Raw genomic sequence first — 22,126 nt, 5'->3', positions numbered from 1 at the left:
TTGAGGCTGATACTATTTAATGTCTTCATAAATGATCTAGAGTCAAGGGTGAATTGTGGAGTAGCCAAGCTTGTGGATAAACCCAAGTATTCAGAATGCTGACATTCTAAGCAAATTATGGGGAGCTTCAGAAGGATATACTAAAAATGACTCAATGCACAACAAATGAGATTCAGTGTAAAGTGGGACAACTGGTCTATGTGGAAAAAATTACAGCATTATATAGATAGATAGTGTCACAGCCACCCAGGTGGGTCCCAGCTCACGAGAGACCCTACTCCGTTATAGTTTACTTACAGGAAAAGTTTATTGAAGATAATTGCTTCTTTCACAGTTCAGCATTGTGGCTGTACGTCTGTCACGTTAGACCGCCGAAGTCCCCCTCTGACTCCTCCCCTCCTCCACACCAACTTAATAGCCTGGCTCTAGACCACCTCTTCCTCTCCTTTCTTTTCCGCAGGGTCTTTCTGCCCCCCTGGGTTCTCTCTTTCCGGGATTCGCCTGAGGCTGAATCCTCTGCCGCCTCCTGCCCCCTCCTTCTGGCTTTGGGGCCGGGCTCCTCCTCTGAGCTTTCCCCACTTCCGCGCGCCTCTATGTTTGAACTTGGCGCGCGTACGTTGCTTTTGACCTTTCCTTCGTCCTCTATACTGCCCCCCTGTTCCACTCTCTACCCTTTCCGGCTGAACACCTTGCTCCAACCCCCTCTCTCTGTTTTCTCCTGTTCCTCCTCCCTCCGAGAGGCTGACAACTCCACCCCCTTTACTCCGTTCCGGCTGAGACCCCTCTGACAGCGTCTGTGCTTCACTGGGCTTTCTCCCCTCCTTTCCTGACTTTTCACAGCTTCTCTCTTCTCCTGCTTTTCGCCTGATCATGCTAGCTCCCTTTTGGGAATCCTCTGACTCACTGCTTAGGCTCATAGATTCCCTTCGAATTCCGTCATCTTCTTCCTCGTCTCTCTCTCCCTCCTCCCACTCGCTTTCCGTCTCCTCTGCCATCTCCTCACTTCTCCCAGAAACCCTGACATCCATCCCCCCCTCGAAGCCCCCCCTTCCCCCCTCCCGGTCGCTGGGTGCAGGTTGAGGGAAATGTGGTTCTTCCTGGGTCGGTTCAGGATACCGGGTGTCCACGTCAATCTTCTCCTCTGGCAGCTCCGTATACGTGTGTTCGAACTCGGGTTCCCCCCCTGAAGGCATCACAGTCTCTTCCTCCCTCACTGCTTCTCCTGGCGCTGCCTGCCAAGGACCTATCATCCACCTCTGACTCCATACCTCCCTCGGCTGATCCACCCACCAATAAGGGTTTGTCTCTCCCCCCCCCAGGCGGGGATCCCTGGTCGGGCTTGTTTTGGGCGTAGAGCCCTCGGGCGAGGAGAAACCCCCGAACGTGCTGCCCGACAAGGTGGGCGTGAAAAGCCAATCATCAAAATACTCCTCGGGCATGGGTTTGTGCGGAAAAATTGCATGAAACTCCTCCTTCAACAGGGGTTCGTCCAAAGCGTAACCCGGCACCCAGCTATTTGCAGAGACTGGAGTGCCTTCCCTGGCGAGAAAATATTCAACTCCCTCCTCCCCCCATCGTGAATCCAGTATCTCTGTGACCTCATTAAGAGGTTCTGGTCTTGGCGACTCCCCTCCCTCAGGCGCCCTTCTACGTGGCTCTGGAGGTGCTCCTGACTCTTGAAACCTGTGTGGGGCTTTGTAGGGAGTGAGCACCGACCTATGAAAGACCGGGTGCACCCTGGAGCCCTCCGGAAGGGCTAGGCGAAAAGCCACCGGATTGATCTTAGCCTCAACTTGATATGGTCCTAGCTGCCTGTGTTCTAACTTCTTTTTGGCCAACGACCTGGCCGGCATCGCGTGGGCTGCTAACCATACCCAGTCCCCAACCTGAATGTCTTCCCCCGCCCTTCTGTGTTTATCGGCTTGCACCTTATACGCCTGCTTTGCCAGCTCCAAATGTCTCCGCAGCTCCTCGTGCACCTCTTGCAACTCTGCTGCAAACTGGTCGGCATTTTGAGGTCCCCCCCCTTCAGGTGCTGTAAAGCTCGGGAAGGTTCTGGGATGACGTCCATAGTTCGCGAAGAAAGGCGTCACCCCGGTGGATGCGTGCTTCGTGTTGTTGTAGGCGAACTCAGCCATCGGCAGGTAGTCCACCCACGCCGCGGGTCGCTGGTTGGCGTAACACCGTAGGTACTGCTGCATGATCGCGTTGACCCTCTCCGCTTGACCGTTGGTCTGTGGATGCCTCGCCGACGTCAGGTTGATCTTGACGTGCAAGATGCCCAGAAGCTTCCGCCAGAAAGTGGAAACAAATTGGCGCCCCCTGTCGGACAAGACGGACTGCGGTAGTCCATGCACTCTGAAGACGTGATCGATGAAGAGCTTTGCGGTCTGTTCTGCCGTCGCCACCTTGGCACAAGGAATGAAGTGCGCCATCTTGGTGAACAAGTCCACAACCACTAACACCGCCGTCTTACCTCTGGAGCTGGGCAGGTCTGTAACAAAGTCCAACGCTACCCTCTCCCACGGTTGCTGCGGTGTCTCCAGCGGTTCTAACAATCCCGCCTGCTTCTGATGCACTGGTTTGGACCTCTGGCAGATATCGCACCTGGCTACGTAGTCCGCCACCTCTCCTCTCATCTGGGGCCACCAAAAGTCCCTTGCCACCAACTCCATCGTCTTCTCTTTGCCGAAATGGCCCGCACTCGGGGCATCGTGCAATTGTTGCAAAACCGTGGCGCGAAGCTCGTCGGTGGGCACGTAAAGGGCGCCCTTGCGAGTCAAAAGTCCATCCTGCAACTGAAACTCATTGTTGTCAGGCGACCCTCTGCGGAGCTCCTCCATCTTGGATTGCGCAAACTGATCCTCTTGCAGCGCGCGTCGCACCGCGTCCAGGTCGACTGCGATGGTAGCGCACGTCCACGCCTGCGGTGCGAAAATGTACTTTGCTGCGATTGGAGCTACTTCCTCCAGGTATTGAGGCTTTCGGGACAGCGCGTCTGCTATAACATTGGAGTCTCCAGGGATGTATTCTATTTTGAAATCGAAATCCGCAAAGAATTCCGCCCAGCGCATGTGTCGTTGGGTTTGCAATTTAGCCGTCCGCCAATACTCCAAGTTCTTGTGATCCGTGCGGACCTGCACCGTGTGCTTGGCTCCTATCAAGAAGTGTCGCCACGCTTTGAAAGCTGCATGAATGGCCAACAACTCCCTGTCCCATATGGTGTAGTTGCGCTCCGTCTTGCTGAGCTTCCGGGAGTAGAATGCACCCGGTCTCCAGTTGCCTTGCGAATCCTCTTGCAAGAGGACGGCCCCAACTGCTCTGTCTGATGCATCTGTCTCTACCCGCATGGGCCTGCCAGGATTCACGTGCAGCAGCTGCTCCTCGGAGGCGAAAAGGCTTTTAAGCTTCCGAAAGGATCGCTCTGCTTGTTCGGTCCAGACGAACTTCTTCTTCTTGGAACTGAGGGTGTCAGTGATTGCCGCCGTCGCGTTTGCAAAACCTTTAATAAACTTGCGATAAAAATTGGCAAAGCCGATGAACCTCTGGACCTCCTTCCGATTTCGAGGGCTCTTCCAGTCCAACAGCGCTTGGACTTTAGTCTTGTCCATGGCCAGTCCCTCGTCGGACAGCTTGTAGCCAAGGAAATCTACCTCTCTCACATCAAACTGGCACTTCTCCAACTTGGCGTACAGCCTGTGTTCCTTCAGCCTCTGCAGAACTTCCTTCACGTCCTTATCGTGATCCTCTGGCGATTCCGAGAAAATCAGGATATCGTCGAGAAAACAGACACACTTCTTGTAGAGGAGACCTGCCAGGACGTGATGCATGAATGCTTGGAAAACATGGCTGCCATTTTGTAGACCGAAGGGCATAACTCTGTATTCGTACGTGCCCAAAGGAGTGAACATGGCCGTCTTCCACTCGTCGCCCTTCCTGATGCGGATGAGGTTGTAAGCTCCACGTAAATCCAGCTTGGTAAAAATCTTCCCCCTCCTGACTGTAGCCAAAAGGTCGTCAATTTTGGGCATGGGGAAGGCCTTGGGCTTAGTTAGTCTGTTTATGAACCGGTAGTCCACAATGAGCCTCTTCTGGGGCGTGTCTTTCTTTTTCACAAAGAAAACAGGACTGCCTCCCGCTGCTTTAGATTCCTGGATGAATCCGCGCTTGAGGTTGTGTTCTATGAACTCCCGAAGCTCTTGCAGCTCGTCTTCCGACATGGAGTACAGCTTGGCAGTTGGCAACTGCGCGCCTGGCACTAAGTCAATCGCGCAGTCGTAAGGTCTGTGAGGCGGCAATTTGTCAGCTTCCTTTTCGCAGAAAACCTCCAAGAACTCCGCGTACTTGTGAGGAACCGCTTGCACCATACTCAGATGCAGCTGCTGTTCGGCTTCTCCTCCTTGATCGGTTTGGATGCAATTCTGGGCGCAATACGATGAACAAAAGGTGATCTGCCTCTGGTACCAAGCAACCGCGGGACTGTGCCTGTCCAGCCAACTCATGCCCAACACGATGGGCGTGTCCGATAAGTGGGTGACATTGAAACTAATAAGCTCTCGATGGTCTCCAATTTGCATCATCATGGGAGGGGTTTGCTGCACCACTTGCCCCCCCAGCAACTTCCTGCCGTCTACCGTGACCACGTTCAGAGGCGTCGTTGCAGGCAGGAGCACTGCAAGGATGCTGGGGACTTCTCTACAGATCCGCCTGGCTGAGCCCCAGTAGCTCTGCTTCCAGCCAGGCACTGCAGTTTCCCTGAAGCTGCTCCTCTGATTGCACCTCTGCTGTCACAGTTGCTAGTGCTGCAGTGTGCTTCTGGAGCCTCTGGGGGCACTCTTTCGCCATATGGTGTGCACTGTCGCAGATGTAACACTTCCTGGTCCCTCTAGGAGGCTTCGCTTTGGCTGCAGCAGGGATGGGGCTCTGGGATGGCTTTTGAGCCCTAGCACCACCAATCTCCATTGGCTCTTCGCCTTCCTTCCCCATTGGTGAGGGGTGCGCACGGCTGAAATCCCTGTGCACAAAAGGGAGAGCTTTTGCTTGCGCGCGCGCTTGGGGCCCCCCCTCCTCGTGCCACGGACGTCCCTCATGTCGAATTCCTATAGCCAAAGCCCGTTGCACCACGTCTTCCAGGGTCTGGGGTCTGTCCCCCCTTGCGATCTCATCCTTGACGGAGGGGCTCAATCCCTCCCAAAAAAGATCCCTGACCGGTAGACTGTCCTTCGGCCAATCTAAGGCGGTGAGCAATGCAAAAAATTTAGAATGATATTGGCGTACAGTGGCTCTCCCCTGCCTCAGCCCGTGCATCTGCCGGCGCGCAATGTCCTTATCCACAGAGGATTGAAAACAAGCATCCATTGCCTTGATAAACGCATCTGCATTGCGACGGGCTGGTCCATCTTCGCGCCACAGATTGCGTAGCCAAGCCCTGGCCTCCCCATGCAGGTGCGAAACAATAAATCCCACTCTCTCCTCCTCATCTCTAAAATCATGACGGAGTAAATGCAGTGCATACACGACATCTGCCCTGAAGTTGGGATAGTCTTGCAAGTTGCCATTAAAATGCGAAACTAGGGCACCCCCCCTCCTTCCAAGCGCAATGCCCTCCGCTCTGGAGCCCGGGGTCCCCGCCTTGTCCGCATTTTCCCACCTTGCTTGCAAATCCTGGCACGCTTTCTCCAAGTCAGCATTCTTCTTCTGCGAAGCAATGACTGCCGTTGTGAGAGTGGTAATCTGATCCCGGAGTGCAGCCAGCTGTTCCTCAGCACTCATGGCTGCCCCGTTTGTGAGCTTCGCAAAAAAAAAATTTTTGCTTTCAGAGGGAGGGGGACTTTCTGTCACAGCCACCCAGGTGGGTCCCAGCTCACGAGAGACCCTACCCCGTTATAGTTTACTTACAGGAAAAGTTTATTGAAGATAATTGCTTCTTTCACAGTTCAGCATTGTGGCTGTACGTCTGTCACGTTAGACCGCCGAAGTCCCCCTCTGACTCCTCCCCTCCTCCACACCAACTTAATAGCCTGGCTCTAGACCACCTCTTCCTCTCCTTTCTTTTCCGCAGGGTCTTTCTGCCCCCCTGGGTTCTCTCTTTCCGGGATTCGCCTGAGGCTGAATCCTCTGCCGCCTCCTGCCCCCTCCTTCTGGCTTTGGGGCCGGGCTCCTCCTCTGAGCTTTCCCCACTTCCGCGCGCCTCTATGTTTGAACTTGGCGCGCGTACGTTGCTTTTGACCTTTCCTTCGTCCTCTATACTGCCCCCTGTTCCACTCTCTACCCTTTCCGGCTGAACACCTTGCTCCAACCCCCTCTCTCTGTTTTCTCCTGTTCCTCCTCCCTCCGAGAGGCTGACAACTCCACCCCCTTTACTCCGTTCCGGCTGAGACCCCTCTGACAGCGTCTGTGCTTCACTGGGCTTTCTCCCCTCCTTTCCTGACTTTTCACAGCTTCTCTCTTCTCCTGCTTTTCGCCTGATCATGCTAGCTCCCTTTTGGGAATCCTCTGACTCACTGCTTAGGCTCATAGATTCCCTTCGAATTCCGTCATCTTCTTCCTCGTCTCTCTCTCCCTCCTCCCACTCGCTTTCCGTCTCCTCTGCCATCTCCTCACTTCTCCCAGAAACCCTGACAGATAGATAGATAGATAGATAGATAGATAGATGAGCAAGAGGGGACATGATAGAGGTATATAAGATTTTGTGTGGTGTGGGGGAAGTAGACAGAGTGATGTTTGTTTCTTCCATTTTCCTAATACTAGAACCCTAGGCCCCCCAATGAAGCGCAATGTTGGAAGATTCAGGACGAACCAAAGAAAGTACTTCACAAAGTGCTCCCATAAGAATTAGTGATGGACACCAACCAGGATGGCTTTAAAAGAGAATTAGGCAAATTCATAAAAGATAAGGCTATCAAATGACTGTGCTCTATCTTTAATGTCAGAGGCGTTGTAATAATAATAAATAATAATAATAAACCTTTATTGTCACTACACCATCTGTGAGCAGTGAAATTAAATGAGCCCCCCGACATACACTCAGTTATGCTTCTGTCTATCAGTTGCTGGCCATTGCAGGTAGGGACAGCCCTGTTGCACACAGGCCCTGCTTACAGGCTGCTCACTGGCATCTGGTTGGCTGCTGTGAAAACAGGATGCTGTACTAGATGGGCCTTTGGTCTGACCCAGCATGGCTATTTCCATGTTCTTTTAATTCTGTTGACCTTTCTTCCCACTGATGGAACCATACAGTGCAGGAATCACTGCTAAAGACCTTCATGGACATTAGATTAACAGGCACCATTTATACCACTCTATCGTATCAGCATGGAAAACTATCCTTATCAATCCCAAAGCCAGCACAGGGTAAAGTGACATAAAATTTGTCCATCAGAGTGAGCAATGAAAGCTATCGGTCATCAGCTGAATAAACAGCTGAAAGGGCTCGTTGTGGTTTTTCGAAGAAGTAAAGCGGACTCTTAAGGGCAAATGAAGAGACAAACCCTCCAATTCAGTGGAGTTTTTAGCAAGTAGTCAGTCCAAAGCATTGAGACTACACGTCTTTTGACACAGGAATGAGGCAATGTTTCACTTGTGTATTTTCTGTTCAGTTTCCTTCAAGGTCATCCACTGGCTCCACAGTTGGGGAGGGAGTGAAAAAAACAAAGATACTGAATGGGTATTCAGTATGCTTGTTTATTTCACTCCCTCCCCAACTGTGGAGCCAGTGGACTGGGCTAGTTTTAAATGTGGGAAGCCAAGGTTCGAACCCTTGTGTATAATGGCAATCACTTTGTGCTTTGGACAAGTCACCCATGCAGTTAATATTAATTTGCCTCAATTTCCCAGACTTCTGCATCTTAGTATCTTAGTCCATGTCCTCCAATGATAAACATGTGCCACTTGTTCTAGGCATCTCCTCCAGGAAAGCCCATTTTTTAGCCATATAGCTGTACTTAATTGATAAACACATTTAAAAAGAAAGAGAGAAAGCATCATTTGTTGTTGTTTAGTTGTTTAGTCGTGTCTGACTCTTCGTGACACCCTGGACCAGAGCACGCCAGGCACTCCTGTCTTCCACTGCCTCCCGCAGTTTGGTCAAACTCATGCTGGTAGCTTCGAGAACACTGTCCAACCATCTCGTCCTCTGTCGTCCCCTTCTCCTTGTGCCCTCCATCTTTCCCAACATCAGGGTCTTTTCCAGGGAGTCTTCTCTTCTCATGAGGTGGCCAAAGTATTGGAGCCTCAGCTTCAGGATCTGTCCTTCCAGTGAGCACTCAGGGCTGATTTCCTTCAGAATGGAGAGGTTTGATCTTCTTGCGTCCATGGGATTCTCAAGAGTCTCCTCCAGCATGTAAAGGATCATTTACATTTACACAAAGTGATCTGTGCAGGAAAGGCCCATTCTGTTTCGCCACTGGAGGTGGAACAGAAATTGTTTCCACCTCACCACTTCTACCGCTGCTGCACCTTGGCTCTCAACAAACTTGGCAGGAGCTGGAGCGCTTCTCCAAGCATTCCCAGTCAGCTTCTCCCTTGCGGGCAGGGAGGACAAACGGCAATGCCACACACCAAAATGCTTCCCTCTTGACAATGGCAGAAGTGTTGGGTGGGCAAAGTGCCACCTCTTGCACTCCCATCACCTGAGGTGGGCACTTCATCCCACCTCATGGATGTGCCAGCTCTGCTGTATCATCTTCAATCTCCTTCTGCAATTCCTTTTCATATAATTTTTTCCCATTTGTTTATAGAAGTTGTTTACGAGATCATTCCTCTGTAGACTGAGTTCACCACATTCATATCAACGTACTGGCCTAGTAACTTGTTACCTTTGTAAGTCCTTTTTCTGCACAAGACTTTGAATTGCAAGTATAACAATCAAGTTAATGGAATTTCTGTTGAAGATTGTTGTAGCCTTTCTGCTTTATGCTGATGTTTGTTATTTGAATGTTCAGAAAACCAGGGAATAAAAATATTTGTTGGTTCTTCTGTATTTTTTTTAAAGACTGTCATAATCTGTGCAAACATAGCAAATTAGGATAATGGTTTAGGTCTATAAAGTTTTTTAAATCCTCCTTAGCCTAGGATGAAGATTGGTTGAAAAAAAATATTCTGATGAATATCTGAATGCAATAAGAAACAATTTAGCAGTGATGTCCCTGAAGAAAGATGCATACATCATGTCTCCCATAGCTTACTGGCTGTAACCAGGTTTTTATTAAGAATCACTCTTCTACTTTGCTTTGTAGATCCTGCAGTAGCTTCCAGAGAATAAGAAATGGCCACATGTTGCTCAGCTTGACATCAAAAAAGCCCTTCCCCATTTTACCATTTGTGCCAATTGTAAAGCAATATAATAGTAGAAGAGATTTGGCACTGCTGCTCCCCCACTTTTTGGTTTTCCTTATAATGTTTGAATTTCTTAAATAGTGCCTTTCCCCATGCCAGATAAAGCCTAAAAAATAATTCTGCCATATTCTCAATTGTTCTTCCATGATGTAAGCTTGGAGTGTTTGAAACAAACACAGAAAATGTGGTGTGGTGTATCATTTGGGCTGGGTGCTCTACCTCTCCTTCAAATCTGAACCAGTGAAGGCAGTGAATGTCCTTTGTGAGTATCTGGAGGTGGTTGGAGGATGGATGGCGGCTAACAGATTGTGGTTGAATCCTGACAAGACAGAAGTACTCTTTTGGGGGGACAGGGGGCGAGCAGGTGTGGGGGACTCCCTGGTCCTGAATGTGGTAACCAGATGTGCAGCCTGGGAGTCATTTTGGACTCACAGCTGGGCAGCTGTCTACCAGCTCCATCTGGTATGCAGGTTGAGACCCTACCTGCCCGCAGACTGTCTCACCAGAGTAGTGCAGGCTCTGGTTATCTCCCACTTGGACTGCTATGTAGGGCTACCTTTGAAGGTGACTAATCCAGAATGCGGCAGCTAGACTGGTGACTGGGAGTGGCCGCCAAGACCACATGACAGTCTAGGGTTACCACATGTCCGGATTTTTCCGGACATATTCAAGAATGTTGCAAAGATGGTTTGATACAACTGTGAAAACTGAATAGAAATATTTAATCCTAAGTATTTCAGTGAGGAGGTGACCCATTTAAAGGGAAATAATTTCTGCAGGTATTCCACATTTTTGAAAATTTAATTAGACAAAATGACAATGTGGAAGGAATCACCATTGGACAAGAGCTGAGCAAGATAGGATTAATTGCCGATGACCTCCTATTTGTGGCAGATCCACCTCTTTTAATACCATGATGCTGCAGGAGTTTGAACCCTCTGGTTTGGCTGCAGGATTTAAAATAAACTTTGCCAGACCAAACTATATTTAAAGGCTTCACAGAAAACTGCAGACTTATAATTCCTCATCACATTAATTGGATCTAGTACCTCTGAGCTGGTAATTTCCTTTTCAATGAATTGTGCATGTTCCCCCATTAAGACCTCGCATATATATACATACAAGTTCACAAGTGCACATACTTTATCAGGTGCTGGGTTTTCCGAGGTCTATAACTCCAAATATAAACTGGCAGTCACAGGCATCCCAGTTTCTGTCATATATGTGTTTCCTGTATTCTCATGTTCCGATACCAGTTTTCTGAGCAAATTTGCTGGCCAAGAGCTTACTTGCCTTCCACCCACCTAGTTTAGTTTCAAAAGCCTTGTTCTTTACCTTGTTTGTCTTAAAGGGCTCTAACTTACTCCATTCTCTCAATTTCTTGAAAACCTTTTTGCTACTGTGAGCCTTATGACTGAGCTCTTGTGTATTAATTGATTGCAATAATTTATTTATTCCCCTGTTTTTTCTGATGCTTGGCATATGATAGCTGTACATATACTCCTCAGTACTAAAGCATATACAGTGGTACCTCAGGTTAAGTACTTAATTCGTTCCGGAGGTCCGTTCTTAACCTGAAACTGTTCTTAACCCGAAGCACCACTTTAGCTAATGGGGCCTCCTGCTGTCGCTGCACTGCCGGAGCCCGATTTCTGTTCTTATCCTGAAGCAATGTTCTTTTTTTTTCCTGCATAATTTTTATTGTTTTTTAAATACAAAGTTCTTAACCTGAAGCACTATTTCTGGGTTAGCGGAGTGTGTAACCTGAAGTGTATGTAACCCGAGGTACCACTGTACAGCTTCAGGCGTTATCACCATCACCATGCTTGCATATTTCCACACCCACACATGAGCTGAGTAGTGCTTTCAAGTATTAGCTGATTACTTCCAATGCTCAGCATTGGAACTTGTGCAACTGGAAGCACAGATAGCAGTGGTTTAGTATATGCATGCCCTCTCAACTACTTCTACACAAAAGGGGACTGGATGGTAGCTGGGAGGTAAGTAGAACCCAAGAAAGCCTCATGACAATCCATTGGGAGAAGTATCAGTGCATCAAAAATATCCTAACAAAAACACACCATGGACTTAGGTCTCGGAGTATGTCATCTTTATTAATGATTCTTTTCTGCATTGTGTCAGAAAATAATAGCCTAATATGAAATAGAATTTCCTTAACAGGTTTCTTCTTTTTTAATAGGCAGACAAATACATGTCTTCTTGGGTCAGACCAAAGGTACGTCTAGTATAGCATACTATCATCTGTAACGGGGCCATGAGTGGGGGCATGATGAAGATATTCATCTCCTGTTTGTCCCCCAAATCTGGCAATCAGTGAAATAATGTTTCTGAAAAGAGAAGCTCCATTTAAGCTATCATTGCTAATAACCATTGGCAGATTATCCTTTATTAATATGTCTGTTCCTCTTTAAAATCCATCTAGGGCTAACGGCTATCAACACTTTTGTGATACTGAATTCCAAAAGTCAGTTGCACATTGTGTGCAGAAGTGCTTCTGTTTGGCTGTCCTCAACTTACTGCCAATCAATTTCATTGAATTATATCAATTTCTGGTATTTTGAGATAATAATTAGTAACTCTCTTGACACTGCTCATTATATCATGCCTTCTTTTAGGCTTTTATTTTTCTAGGCTAAATTTATTAGATGATTACCATTATTGACACTGGCAGTCCTAAAAAGATGAAACATCATGACTGCCAAAGTAATGAAATTTTGGACTATCAATGTGTTTATGTAGATTTATGACACATGTTGTACTTGTTTTTTATGTTTCTCTTGGTAACCTGCAAAATTTTAAAGCTGATATTTTATTACTGAAGTTGGTTTTACACCTTGGGAGAAATTGATCCCATCCAGTTTTCCAAAACTGGAATCAATGCCATAGAGGGTACAAATTTGAGTTCCTCAAATTTCATTATAGACTCTTAGTTCATGATTCAGAACTCATGATTTTAAGACCTGAGGAGTCACTGAAGAGACAAGACATAGAAAAAAGGAACAACCTAGATTGTTTCCTAAAATGAACCTCAGATACCCACACATACAGTATTGAAACAGACAGCTAGAAATTTGGCATATTGGCATTTATTTTTCCATAGCAATGGATCTCAAGAGAACTGATAGTATAAAAGCAGTAGCAGATGAATTGTGTAAAGGTAAGAATACTGCAATTTCCTTTACAAACAATGTAGAATGATTCTGTTGAATTCCCAAAGAGTAGCACTATTGATCCAGAAAAGAATTGGGCTTTTTTTTCTTTATCTAGGCTGAAGGTGCAAAGCCCACCCTGTTGTTGGCCATATCAAAGACAGAATAATACTCCTTAAGGAAGACATCACCCAAGATCCACAGTGGTTCCCCAGTTGGAGAAGGCAAGTACGTAGCCTCAATCTCAATTGTACAATATCCATTATTCTGTGGAACAAAAGAAAACAAGTTAACCCTGTGCTGGGGAAATAAATAAGACAGCATTTCAAGGAAGTCTGGAATAAGGACTTGTTCGCAAAGACACGCTAGAGATCCACATTTTATATGCTCCAGTATGTCTCTGACCATCTACATGTCCAGATTCAGGGCTGGCCACAATGCAGACAGGGCCAATAGTGAGGCCAACCCAGTGAGCATCATCTCCACTCTGGGAAAAGTGACAAAATGGAGGGATTCTTTTTCACTATTTTATAGGTGCTAGTACTACTCATACTCTTGCTTTTGGCAATTACAGTCCGAGCAAACATCTCTTTAGGAACAATCTGCAACTATAAATCTAGAAAAGAATTCTAACATCAATGATAGATCCATGTCAGGTCCATTATCTCAAAAAATAAAATTAAAATGACCCCACAAAAAGGGTTAGGAGAAAAAAATATAAGGCACCATTACAACAGTTTTCCTGAGTAAATAAAATGCCACCCCTTAGTATAAAAAACCAGACTCGTAATCTGTTTTTAAAACAGAAATCAGGTAATTATAAGGTTTAATGACAGAATACGATAATGATGGAATAATAATAATAATAATAATTTTATTATTTATAATTGCCTCTTTCAGCAGGTCTGGGAAGGCTCCCTCACAGAGGGAAGCATTCACCACCCCACAGAGCCCATCGCCCAGCCCTTCCCAGCTTGCTTTAATAAGCCAGGGTGGGCAAGGATCAAGGAGACAGGTATTATAAACATAGCATGGTTCAAAATGCATACTGTTCTGGGGAATTATGTTTAGCAATATGGTATATACGTACATTGGTGACATAGGCAGATGGAGGCAGTGGAAACTGGGATCCGTTGATGATAAAGGTGATGGTGGGCATGTTCTGGACATAGTTGCAGTTCACCACAAACTGAAAATGAACAAATAAAGAGGGAAGGTTAACTATTTGAGTAGGCTAGGTTGGTTGAGTCACGTCCCCTGTAGAAAACAGGCTAAAACAAGCAAAATGTTTTCCTTTCTTTTTGGTGCATATAGCAAAGTTATATGAGCACATTGTGTTTCCTGCAAGCAGCTCACTGTCTCCTGAGGTGTGTCTTTCTGAAATTACCTCATCTACTCACCTCACCATTGTATTCTTGACCACCTACAGCTTGCAAGAAATTCCCCATGTACTGTTGAGGGACAGCAAGTAGAAATGTTCCAGTGTCCACGATTGCCTGGCAGCCTTGGCTGCACCAGCCAGTAGCCTGGCTGCCAATAGCAAACCTGCAGAGGAAAGAAATGATATTAAGGCCCCAAATGGGTTCTCAGAGACTCACCTCTGTAGCTAAGCATTGTACATTGAGACAAAACACGCCACCTCCTTCCACATATATTATACAGAAAATTCACTGGTTGAGATTCAGTTCTCCCCACCTACACTTCCTCCCGTTCACAGAGTTTCCCCATAGGATTCATCTTGTCATATATTAATTGGAGTAGATTATGCACTGATCCATCCAATCCATTTTCATGCTAAGATATTAACCCTATTGCTTCTCTTGAGGCTGGCACAAAAAGAGTGATCTTTGGCTACAACAGAGTTGTTAATGGCCTTTCTGGATTTTACATGCATTCAAGTATGTGCACGCAATAAAGATGCAGACATTATATGTCTTCCTCAAAACAACATTTTAGTTCCAGAAAATCTATATTTTCTCAGTAGTCATACTGCAAAATATTGTTACTTGTTTGGATTTTTATTTTTAAGTAAATGCTATACCCAGCTGGAATATCCATTGATGCAATCGTTTCATTCCAATCCCAAGCCTACAAGACACATATTCTAAAGCAGTAAGCAGGAGGAATAAAAGTACCCCACTCTGCAGAAAGGCGGCCGCTCCATAGAGCAGGCAAAGCCTTTTTTGTCATCTGGAAAAGGAACATGTTTAAAGCAGGAAAGCACAGCTAGGTATAGATAAAATGGAAATTATGTGTGCCACTTACTCCTGAATACCAATCTGCCAGTAATATTCACGGGTGACAGGCGTCCAGGTAATTTGTCCAGAGTACAACCGATTGTCTACACCTCCCAAAACCATTTCCCCTCCATACTGAGCAGTTGGTTGGCTGAGAAAACAAAAATGGTTTAAAACAGACAAGGATTAGTTCTAACTACCTATAAATTTGAAGGTGCTCTATAAGTCCACAGGTAAATAAGCCTAGAGAAGATTAGAGAAAGCATAAATGGAGAGTAATAAACAGTTGGCAGGTCAAAGGGAGAAAGAACAAATCGGGCACAGATTGCCCCACATTAAGGATCAGAATCTTACTCCACTGGTGAAAATCCATCCTTTCATCACTCCAGTGATGGTAATAAAAGGGAAGGTTGATTAAGAAGGGTCACACAGTTAACAGAAAGCTTAATTTGCATCAATTGCTCGTACACTCATTCTCAACTGTCTTTTGTTACTGTAAGGATGGAACCATTTAGGAGTACTTTATTTATCCTAGATTGCCAGTAATTTCTCAGTGTGGTCTTTCACATGCCCCTGACAAAAATATCAGGTTTTGGATCTTACCGGGAGAAATAGAAGCTGAAGATGGGTTCAGAAAGCTGCCCTTGTCTTAGCATCTGCTGCATAATGGTGGGACCTGCTACAGCTAAGCCGGGATAACCCATGCCTAAAATCCCATCAAAACTGGCATAGTAGAAAGGACTGGAAGGCTCATTTTGACTCAAGCCAAACTCCTGGTTTTGAACGACAATATTCTGGACCTGGGGAGAAGGAATCAATGGGGTTCACTTGCAACGTAAATCGTGGTAACTGACAGGCAATACTCATCAGTTTAGGAATAATGCTACACAGAGAGACAATGAGACCCAGTGGAGTGGATTCTTCAGAATGTGGTCTGGTGTCAATCTCAGCAAAACTGGATCTCAGTGAGTACCACCAGTCACTGCTGTGGCTTAGGAACTTAGTTTTTTGCACTTATTAAATTCAGATTTCAATGCTGAGTTCAGAACAGGATGCTTTCTTAAACTGCAAAGGATTCCTGGCATTGTTAACTGGATTCCCAGAATTATTAGCTTTACCTTAGTTTGAATATTCCCAGAATGTGGCACACTTAAGGATGAGTGACTCACAGTGCAAAGTTCACTTACCTGCACTGTATCATAGCCTAGCATGACAGTTAAGCTACCACTCCCATAGGATAGGGTATAGGTCTGTCCATTGTTGGAGTAAGTGGAAGATGCACTGGGGTTGAACCTATGGTGGTTCCCTAGAATAAAAAAGAAACACAGAGTACAAATCTATCTCTATGAGGCAGTGAAAGCTGCCCATTAGCATGCAGTGTTCATTCTCCTCAAGATTCAGTTTACAACAGGTCTGACTTTGCTACAGACCCAGCCTGCCACCTACGAACTCTTATATGCACACATAGTGAAGAGGCTAAAAAGGAGGCAACAGGAAAGGGGCACTTCTCACAAAAATATACAAGCATTGTGACTGCATTTACCTCAGAAGGTCCCCATTGTTGGTCAAAAGAAGGGCCTGCACCATTTTAACATGGTTTGAGGACAGCTTCATAATGTATCTTCATCGTAAGAACATTTGTACATAAAAATGTATGATATGAGTGAAAATAATATACTAAAATGCATTATATAAGAACATAAGAAGAGCCGCTGGATCATGGTAATGGCCCATCTAAGTCAGAATTCTGTTGTCATGATGATCAATCAGATGCCTATTGGAAGCCAGTAAGCAGGATGTGAGTGCAAACAGTTTTCTCTTCTCACCTGTGATTCCCAGCAGCCACTATTCTGAGTCATGCTGACTCTGACAGAGAAGGTAGAAAATAACTGTTGTGGCTAGTATACATTAGGGGAAATTGCTTGCAGAAAATGTGTATATTAGACAAAATGGCATACAAAAATGTGTATATTGGGAGAAATGTGCACTAAAATATATGTGCATTTCTGTGAGGACTTTTTAAAAGAAGATTTGCAAACCAATGCAGTAATATGACAAACTGAACATAAGACTGGAAAAAATGAAAAGCTGAGACTGACAGATTTGTCCATCTTGATTAATGCAATATGCTATTGCTTTCATAAGATCTGCTTGCATTGACTATTCCTCCTGCACTTCTTAGCTGAGTAGCACCATAGTATCTGGCCATCACAACACCATTTGCTGTTTCTAACCCATACCGTGCACACACAATGCTCTAGTATTATATCTCATGATATGTTGAGAAAAAATAAAGAATTTGTACTCAGAGAAAGACGGGTTTGTGCCCAGAATCAGGGGAGGGAGGAGAATCTTAGGGTTGTCAGTCAATATATTATTATGATATTCCAAGTTTGAAAGCTGCAAATAAGGTTTGCAGTAAGATTATTTCTAAACAAAATGAAGTGCTTTCTTGAAGACAAACAGCCACTTTCAGCAACTGTGTAGAGTACTCACCACAGGCTGCAGTATTACAATACACAGAAGGTACCCAGAGATTGGAAGAACCTGTGTCCATGAGAACCAGGAAGTTCTGGGGTGGAGTTCCAATACTGATCTCTCCAAAGTAGAAAGACTGCCAAGGGAGAAAACTTGAGTAAGTAAAGACATTTCACCACACCTTTTAATGCTTTTATCATTTCAACGCCTTGCTAGTACTTTGCTACCAATGATCTCATAGGGGTTATTTAGATCATGAAGACTTCAGTTTAGCAATGCATCCCACAAAGAAGGTAAACTACACTACTCTCCAGGAGCATACGGCAAAGAAAACAGGAGGGTTATGCAAGATGCTAGAATCATAATCCCTAATCCTCTTCTCTAACTACCAACATCCAGACAAGAGTTATATGCATCTTTGCTTGCCATGTTCATCCCAACAAAGGCAGTTGCATTTCCGTGTTTTGTATCTTCAGTAGAGGAAAGTGCTGTAGTGAAAACATCCACCTTCAAGTCCTTTCGGGATCAGTTACCCAGGCTTATAATCTTTAGTGTGTCTCATGGAATGCTCAGCAGACAAGTCAGCAAGCAAAGAAGATACCATGAAGCCATAACCCCCAAAATTAAAAGTAGAAGCTGAAATCATTTACAGTGTGTTTTGTTAATGCACACTGGACAAACATCTGTGTCTTGCTGTCATAAAACAGAGAACCCCAATTCACACATCTGAGCACATACGGTTGAGTGTTCAGTTCATTCTTCTTGTAGGGGAAATGGGTTGTTTGATGGCATTATCAACTGCTGAGCTCAATGTGCAAGTTCATGTATTTTCTCTACCACTCTGAGAGGGAGGAGGGGAAAGGTACAGATTCATATTGATGTGATACTCACATTCAAGTTGTTGGTTATTGGTTCGTAAGCAATGTTGTATTCATTCCAGTGGTATTTCAATGCAGGATCAGCATGGTGTTTCTTCAGAAATTCTTCCAGCACTCCTTTCTCCTTCATGTTCTCCCGAATGGATTTCCCTTTCTTCAGAATGACTCTGCATAAGACGCAAAGATCTCAAGAGACCAGAAGCAACATGGGTGGCCTTTCTGTCCTTCTGCTGTGCACTCTTTCTTCATCTGCTTTCCTATATTTTGTTATTGGGAGCTACTAATAGCCCATTGTGCTACTTTATTATTCATCTATTCGTTCAATAAAAGCAAGGGAGTGTGTGAAAGAGAAACTGTCAAAGCCTGAGAAGCGAAGATTTAATTTTGCTATGGAACATTATAAGAACATTGGCTGAATATGTATGACTTGATTTAATTTCCAGTCATATATTCAGCTCATGTGTTGCTATTGTTGAGACACTCACCTCTCCAGGCCCTCTGACAGGTGGAGAAAAGCCAATACCAGGATCAGCCACTTCATGGTGCTCACTGTCTTGACCAAAGCAATCTTCTAGAGAATCCACAAATCCTTTCCACAATTACAGCTGCTTTGTCCCTACTTTTATACTCAGAGCAACTGTCCTCTACTGGCTTATCTGTTTACTCTAGATTTCCAATATCATTATGTACACTCAATATCTACACTTTCTGTTTTCTTATGAATGATAGGGAATCAAATTCTTTTGTTTAAAAGGTTTTAAAAAGCAATTTGTGCTTTTGATTGTAAAAAGATTTAGTTATAAGAACTGGATCTGGAGCAAAGCTGTGCTATTGGGACAAATAAAAAAAATGGTGATAAGATATCTACAAGATATCTAAAGAAATATAATCAGTTTCCTTGAAAAGTTGGTCATATTCTTTTCAGAAATTATAAAGGCCAAGTTAATAATCACAGTTATTCTGACAAGTGCTTACATAATGCTGGATAGGCTCAATATTGATTTAATTGATGCCAACCAATATCAAGAGTAACTCTAGGTTTCTCTTCACTAAGGTATTGGCCCATGCTCGACCATATAAAGTTATACTACCAGTACTATCAATGAGGTTTTTGAATCAAAACTCTGATCACATAGTATTTAGCTCCCACCAGCTAGAAGTTGCATGCATATCATTTTTTTGTAAAGTTTTATTATTATTTCATTTTATAATGCATATAAAATGGAGGTCACAATTACAACATGATTTCCTCCATTATAGCTCTTATTCCAGGGTGAGTGGTACCAAGTGTCCAGTGTAAGATTTTGGACTGTTTCCCACTGAGTTGCAATTACAGTTTGTGCTGCTAAGTTCATACAGTATGTAAGATCCATTCTTTTGACAATATATGTACATTGGTATCGTCACAAATATTGCTGCACATTTTGTCAAATGATCATAATGATCTTGCTTCATCCCATGTGCAGTTCGGTGTATAATGTATGTACGGTAGCTTTCCTTTTCTTTTTTTAAAGGATATGCTTGGCAGGAGTCACACAAAACTGATCAGGAGGACTTTAAACTGAATCCTGTACAGCAGAGCAATTAAATGCTAGAAAATGGTATAAAATCATGTACAGGTAACAGGAGTGTGAGTTAAGCCAGAGTGGGTAACCACTAATACATAAGGGGGGGACAGTAAGGGAGTGTTTGGGGAGTGTAATCCATGGTTTTTGATGGCTCTGTACCAGGACTGGGGAGCATATTCCCCCTCAGCAGGCAAGATCTGTTTCTGCCTTACCCCTTGTATGTCATATTTTGCAGGTGGGTGGCATCACTCATCTGTTGTCACAAGGATTTCAGGTAATGAACCTCTTTGAAGACGTGTTCACAACGCACCTTCAGAGAGATTTGCTCCAGGATCAAGAAGGTGTTTGTCCTCAAACGTCTTTTAAGACAAGATTTGCACTGAAACCATTTTAGCAGCAGTTGCAATGCAAGCCCCTTCATGAGATATTTAAGGCACAATTGCAATCCACTCAATGGTGAGCAAGGAAACTGGAGACCGCTAAATAAACTAGGGTGGCTGCATGGGGAGCTTTCTGGCGAACACATTTAAAAGAGACATGAATGGGAATTGGAAGGATCTAAGGATCTGTCCTGCCTTCTTCTGGCTTAACGTTCTAGAGGAGGCCAGGTCGATAGGACTAAGGGCACATCTCAAAGAGCAGGGTCCTGGCAAGGCAGGTCTGGTAGTCCAGTCAATTATGGTAGGCACTGCCAGATCCCAATCAGGGTAGCAGGAGGCAAGGCAGGATCAAAAGGCAGCTTGTCAGCACCCTGGAGAGCTCACAACAATCTTGCTTGCTTGGACTCACTCAGGAAGAGCTGTCTTTAAAGGACCATTGCCCTGATCTGTAATCACTGACTCCTACAGCATGGCTGTGCAGTGGTATGAATTGGACAGGTGTTCCCCAGGCTGGAGGACTCTGTTGAAGCCCCATCATCTGGCCTGAGTGGTCTGTAAGAAAGAGGTGATGGTGCTCCAGGTGATACTGCCACTCTCTCTAAGTCTGCCTCTCTGCTGAATGTGACAGCCAAAGAGCATGATAGAGTTTTAGGAGATCACAAGCTAAATATGAGCCAGCAATACAAAGCAGCAGCTAAAAAGTCAAATGTTGTTAGTCTAGGCTAAACCATCTAAAATGCAACCTAGAATTACATTTGCCTTTTTAGCTGCCACATCACACTGCTGACTGAAACATGTCCATAGGAGCAAAACAAAAATGGTTAGGGTCCTGGAAATCTTGTCCTGTGATGAAAGGTTGATGGAATTGGTATGTTTAACCCTAAAAAGAGATGATTAAGAGGTATTGTGGAAGCATCTTCAAATACTTTCTGTGTTCTTCCATAGACGATGGAGCAAATACATTTTGCTCCAGATTCTATCCTTGGTAGCAACAGAAAGCACATGTAGGCCACCATTTTGCCATCTATCAGGTGCCCCTGATTAGCTCATAACTAGGGTACAATGAAGAGAACCATCTATTGTTTGCCCAAGTATCTGGTATTATGTCTCATAACCATTTTAGCTATTGATGGACTATCTATAATTGGTTCAGTCATTCTAATTATATTTTTATTGTTAACATTTTTCACGTATACATGTACATACACATATACATATGTACACACAGACAAAAGAAAGACACAAGGTGATGGATTTCAGTCAACGGAGCTTGTGAACATAATCACATGACAAAATCTTTCAGTTCTGGACTTCAGTGAAACTTCCAGATGGACAGCAGAACTGACCACAGAAAGCATTTCTGTTGTTATTGACAGCTTTCCTTGGATGGAAATCTTGGATAGAAAAATGTTTCAGTTTGTACTCTTCACAGGACATCTTTTCACTGATGCACAATAATACAAGTGTTTTGAAGAGTGGAAGGAATCAGGACTGGCCCTACCAATAAGCAGAATGAAGCAGTTGCCCCAGGCAGTTAATTATGGGGTGCCATGAAAGGGCTGCAAGTGATTAGTTATTTAATTTATTATTGCTGCATTTTTCCTCCCAAGAAGGAAGAAAGGTGCTTGTGGGGTTTTCTGCCTCAAGTACCGAAATTACTTGACCAGCTTTGGGGACAAGTCTGCACCTTAAGTCAGAGGGCATAATTTCCTGCTTCAGCTCAGGCAGCAAAATGCCTTGGACCAGCCCTGGACAGAATATGGTATGCACAGACTTAGAACATTTAGCCACATCTCTTGCGGTTCAACTGAAGGAAATAGCATGGGGAAATCAGGCAAATGTCTTATATCATTCAGAGAATGGAATGTCTGGAAAGAGGAAACACTGAAGATAATTTCATGGAAGGTGAGGAAACATTTGATCTAAATCGTTTATGGGTGGTATTCATCATCTTTAAAATGTCACCCACATATATAAACTAACTTTATTGGAGACATATTCAGTGTTCTGGGTCAGATTATCATATGTCGTGAAACTGATAATTGAGATTGACTAATCATTTTTAAAGCCATCTGAGGG

At 44.7% G+C, this 22,126-nt stretch overlaps 1 protein-coding gene across 1 annotated transcript; it reads right to left on the bottom strand.

Moving 5' to 3' along the window:
- Positions 1 to 12,427: 12,427 nt before the first annotated feature.
- On the bottom strand, positions 12,428 to 18,711 carry LOC309343667 (pepsin B-like). Its single transcript, XM_081865419.1, has 9 exons — positions 18,585 to 18,711; positions 18,113 to 18,266; positions 17,240 to 17,357; positions 15,931 to 16,049; positions 15,347 to 15,543; positions 14,772 to 14,894; positions 13,907 to 14,051; positions 13,597 to 13,695; positions 12,428 to 12,773 (listed from the first exon to the last, which is right to left on the bottom strand). Exons 1-9 carry the CDS (start codon positions 18,638 to 18,640, stop codon positions 12,621 to 12,623), a joined length of 1,164 nt encoding a protein of 387 aa, XP_081721545.1. The 5' UTR covers positions 18,641 to 18,711; the 3' UTR covers positions 12,428 to 12,620.
- Between the last annotated feature and the right edge of the window lie 3,415 nt (positions 18,712 to 22,126).

Source organism: Podarcis erhardii (genome assembly GCF_964252035.2).
Source record: "Podarcis erhardii genome assembly, chromosome: 6".
In the NCBI taxonomy this organism is placed as follows: domain Eukaryota; kingdom Metazoa; phylum Chordata; class Lepidosauria; order Squamata; family Lacertidae; genus Podarcis; species Podarcis erhardii.
This window is presented reverse-complemented; position numbering and strand designations above follow the sequence as displayed.

What these genes read in the sequence shown, in the direction of transcription:
- LOC309343667 (XM_081865419.1), bottom strand. Translation starts at nt 18,640, where the DNA reads ATGAAGTGGCTGATCCTGGTATTGGCTTTTCTCCACCTGTCAGAGGGC. An exon ending in CAATAACCAACAACTTGAAT is followed by an intron (nt 17,358 to 18,112) that starts GTGAGTATCACA and finishes CTCCCTTGGCAG; the next exon opens with TCTTTCTACTTTGGAGAGAT. An exon ending in TTCAGCTTCTATTTCTCCCG is followed by an intron (nt 14,895 to 15,346) that starts GTAAGATCCAAA and finishes TTGTTTTCTCAG; the next exon opens with CCAACCAACTGCTCAGTATG.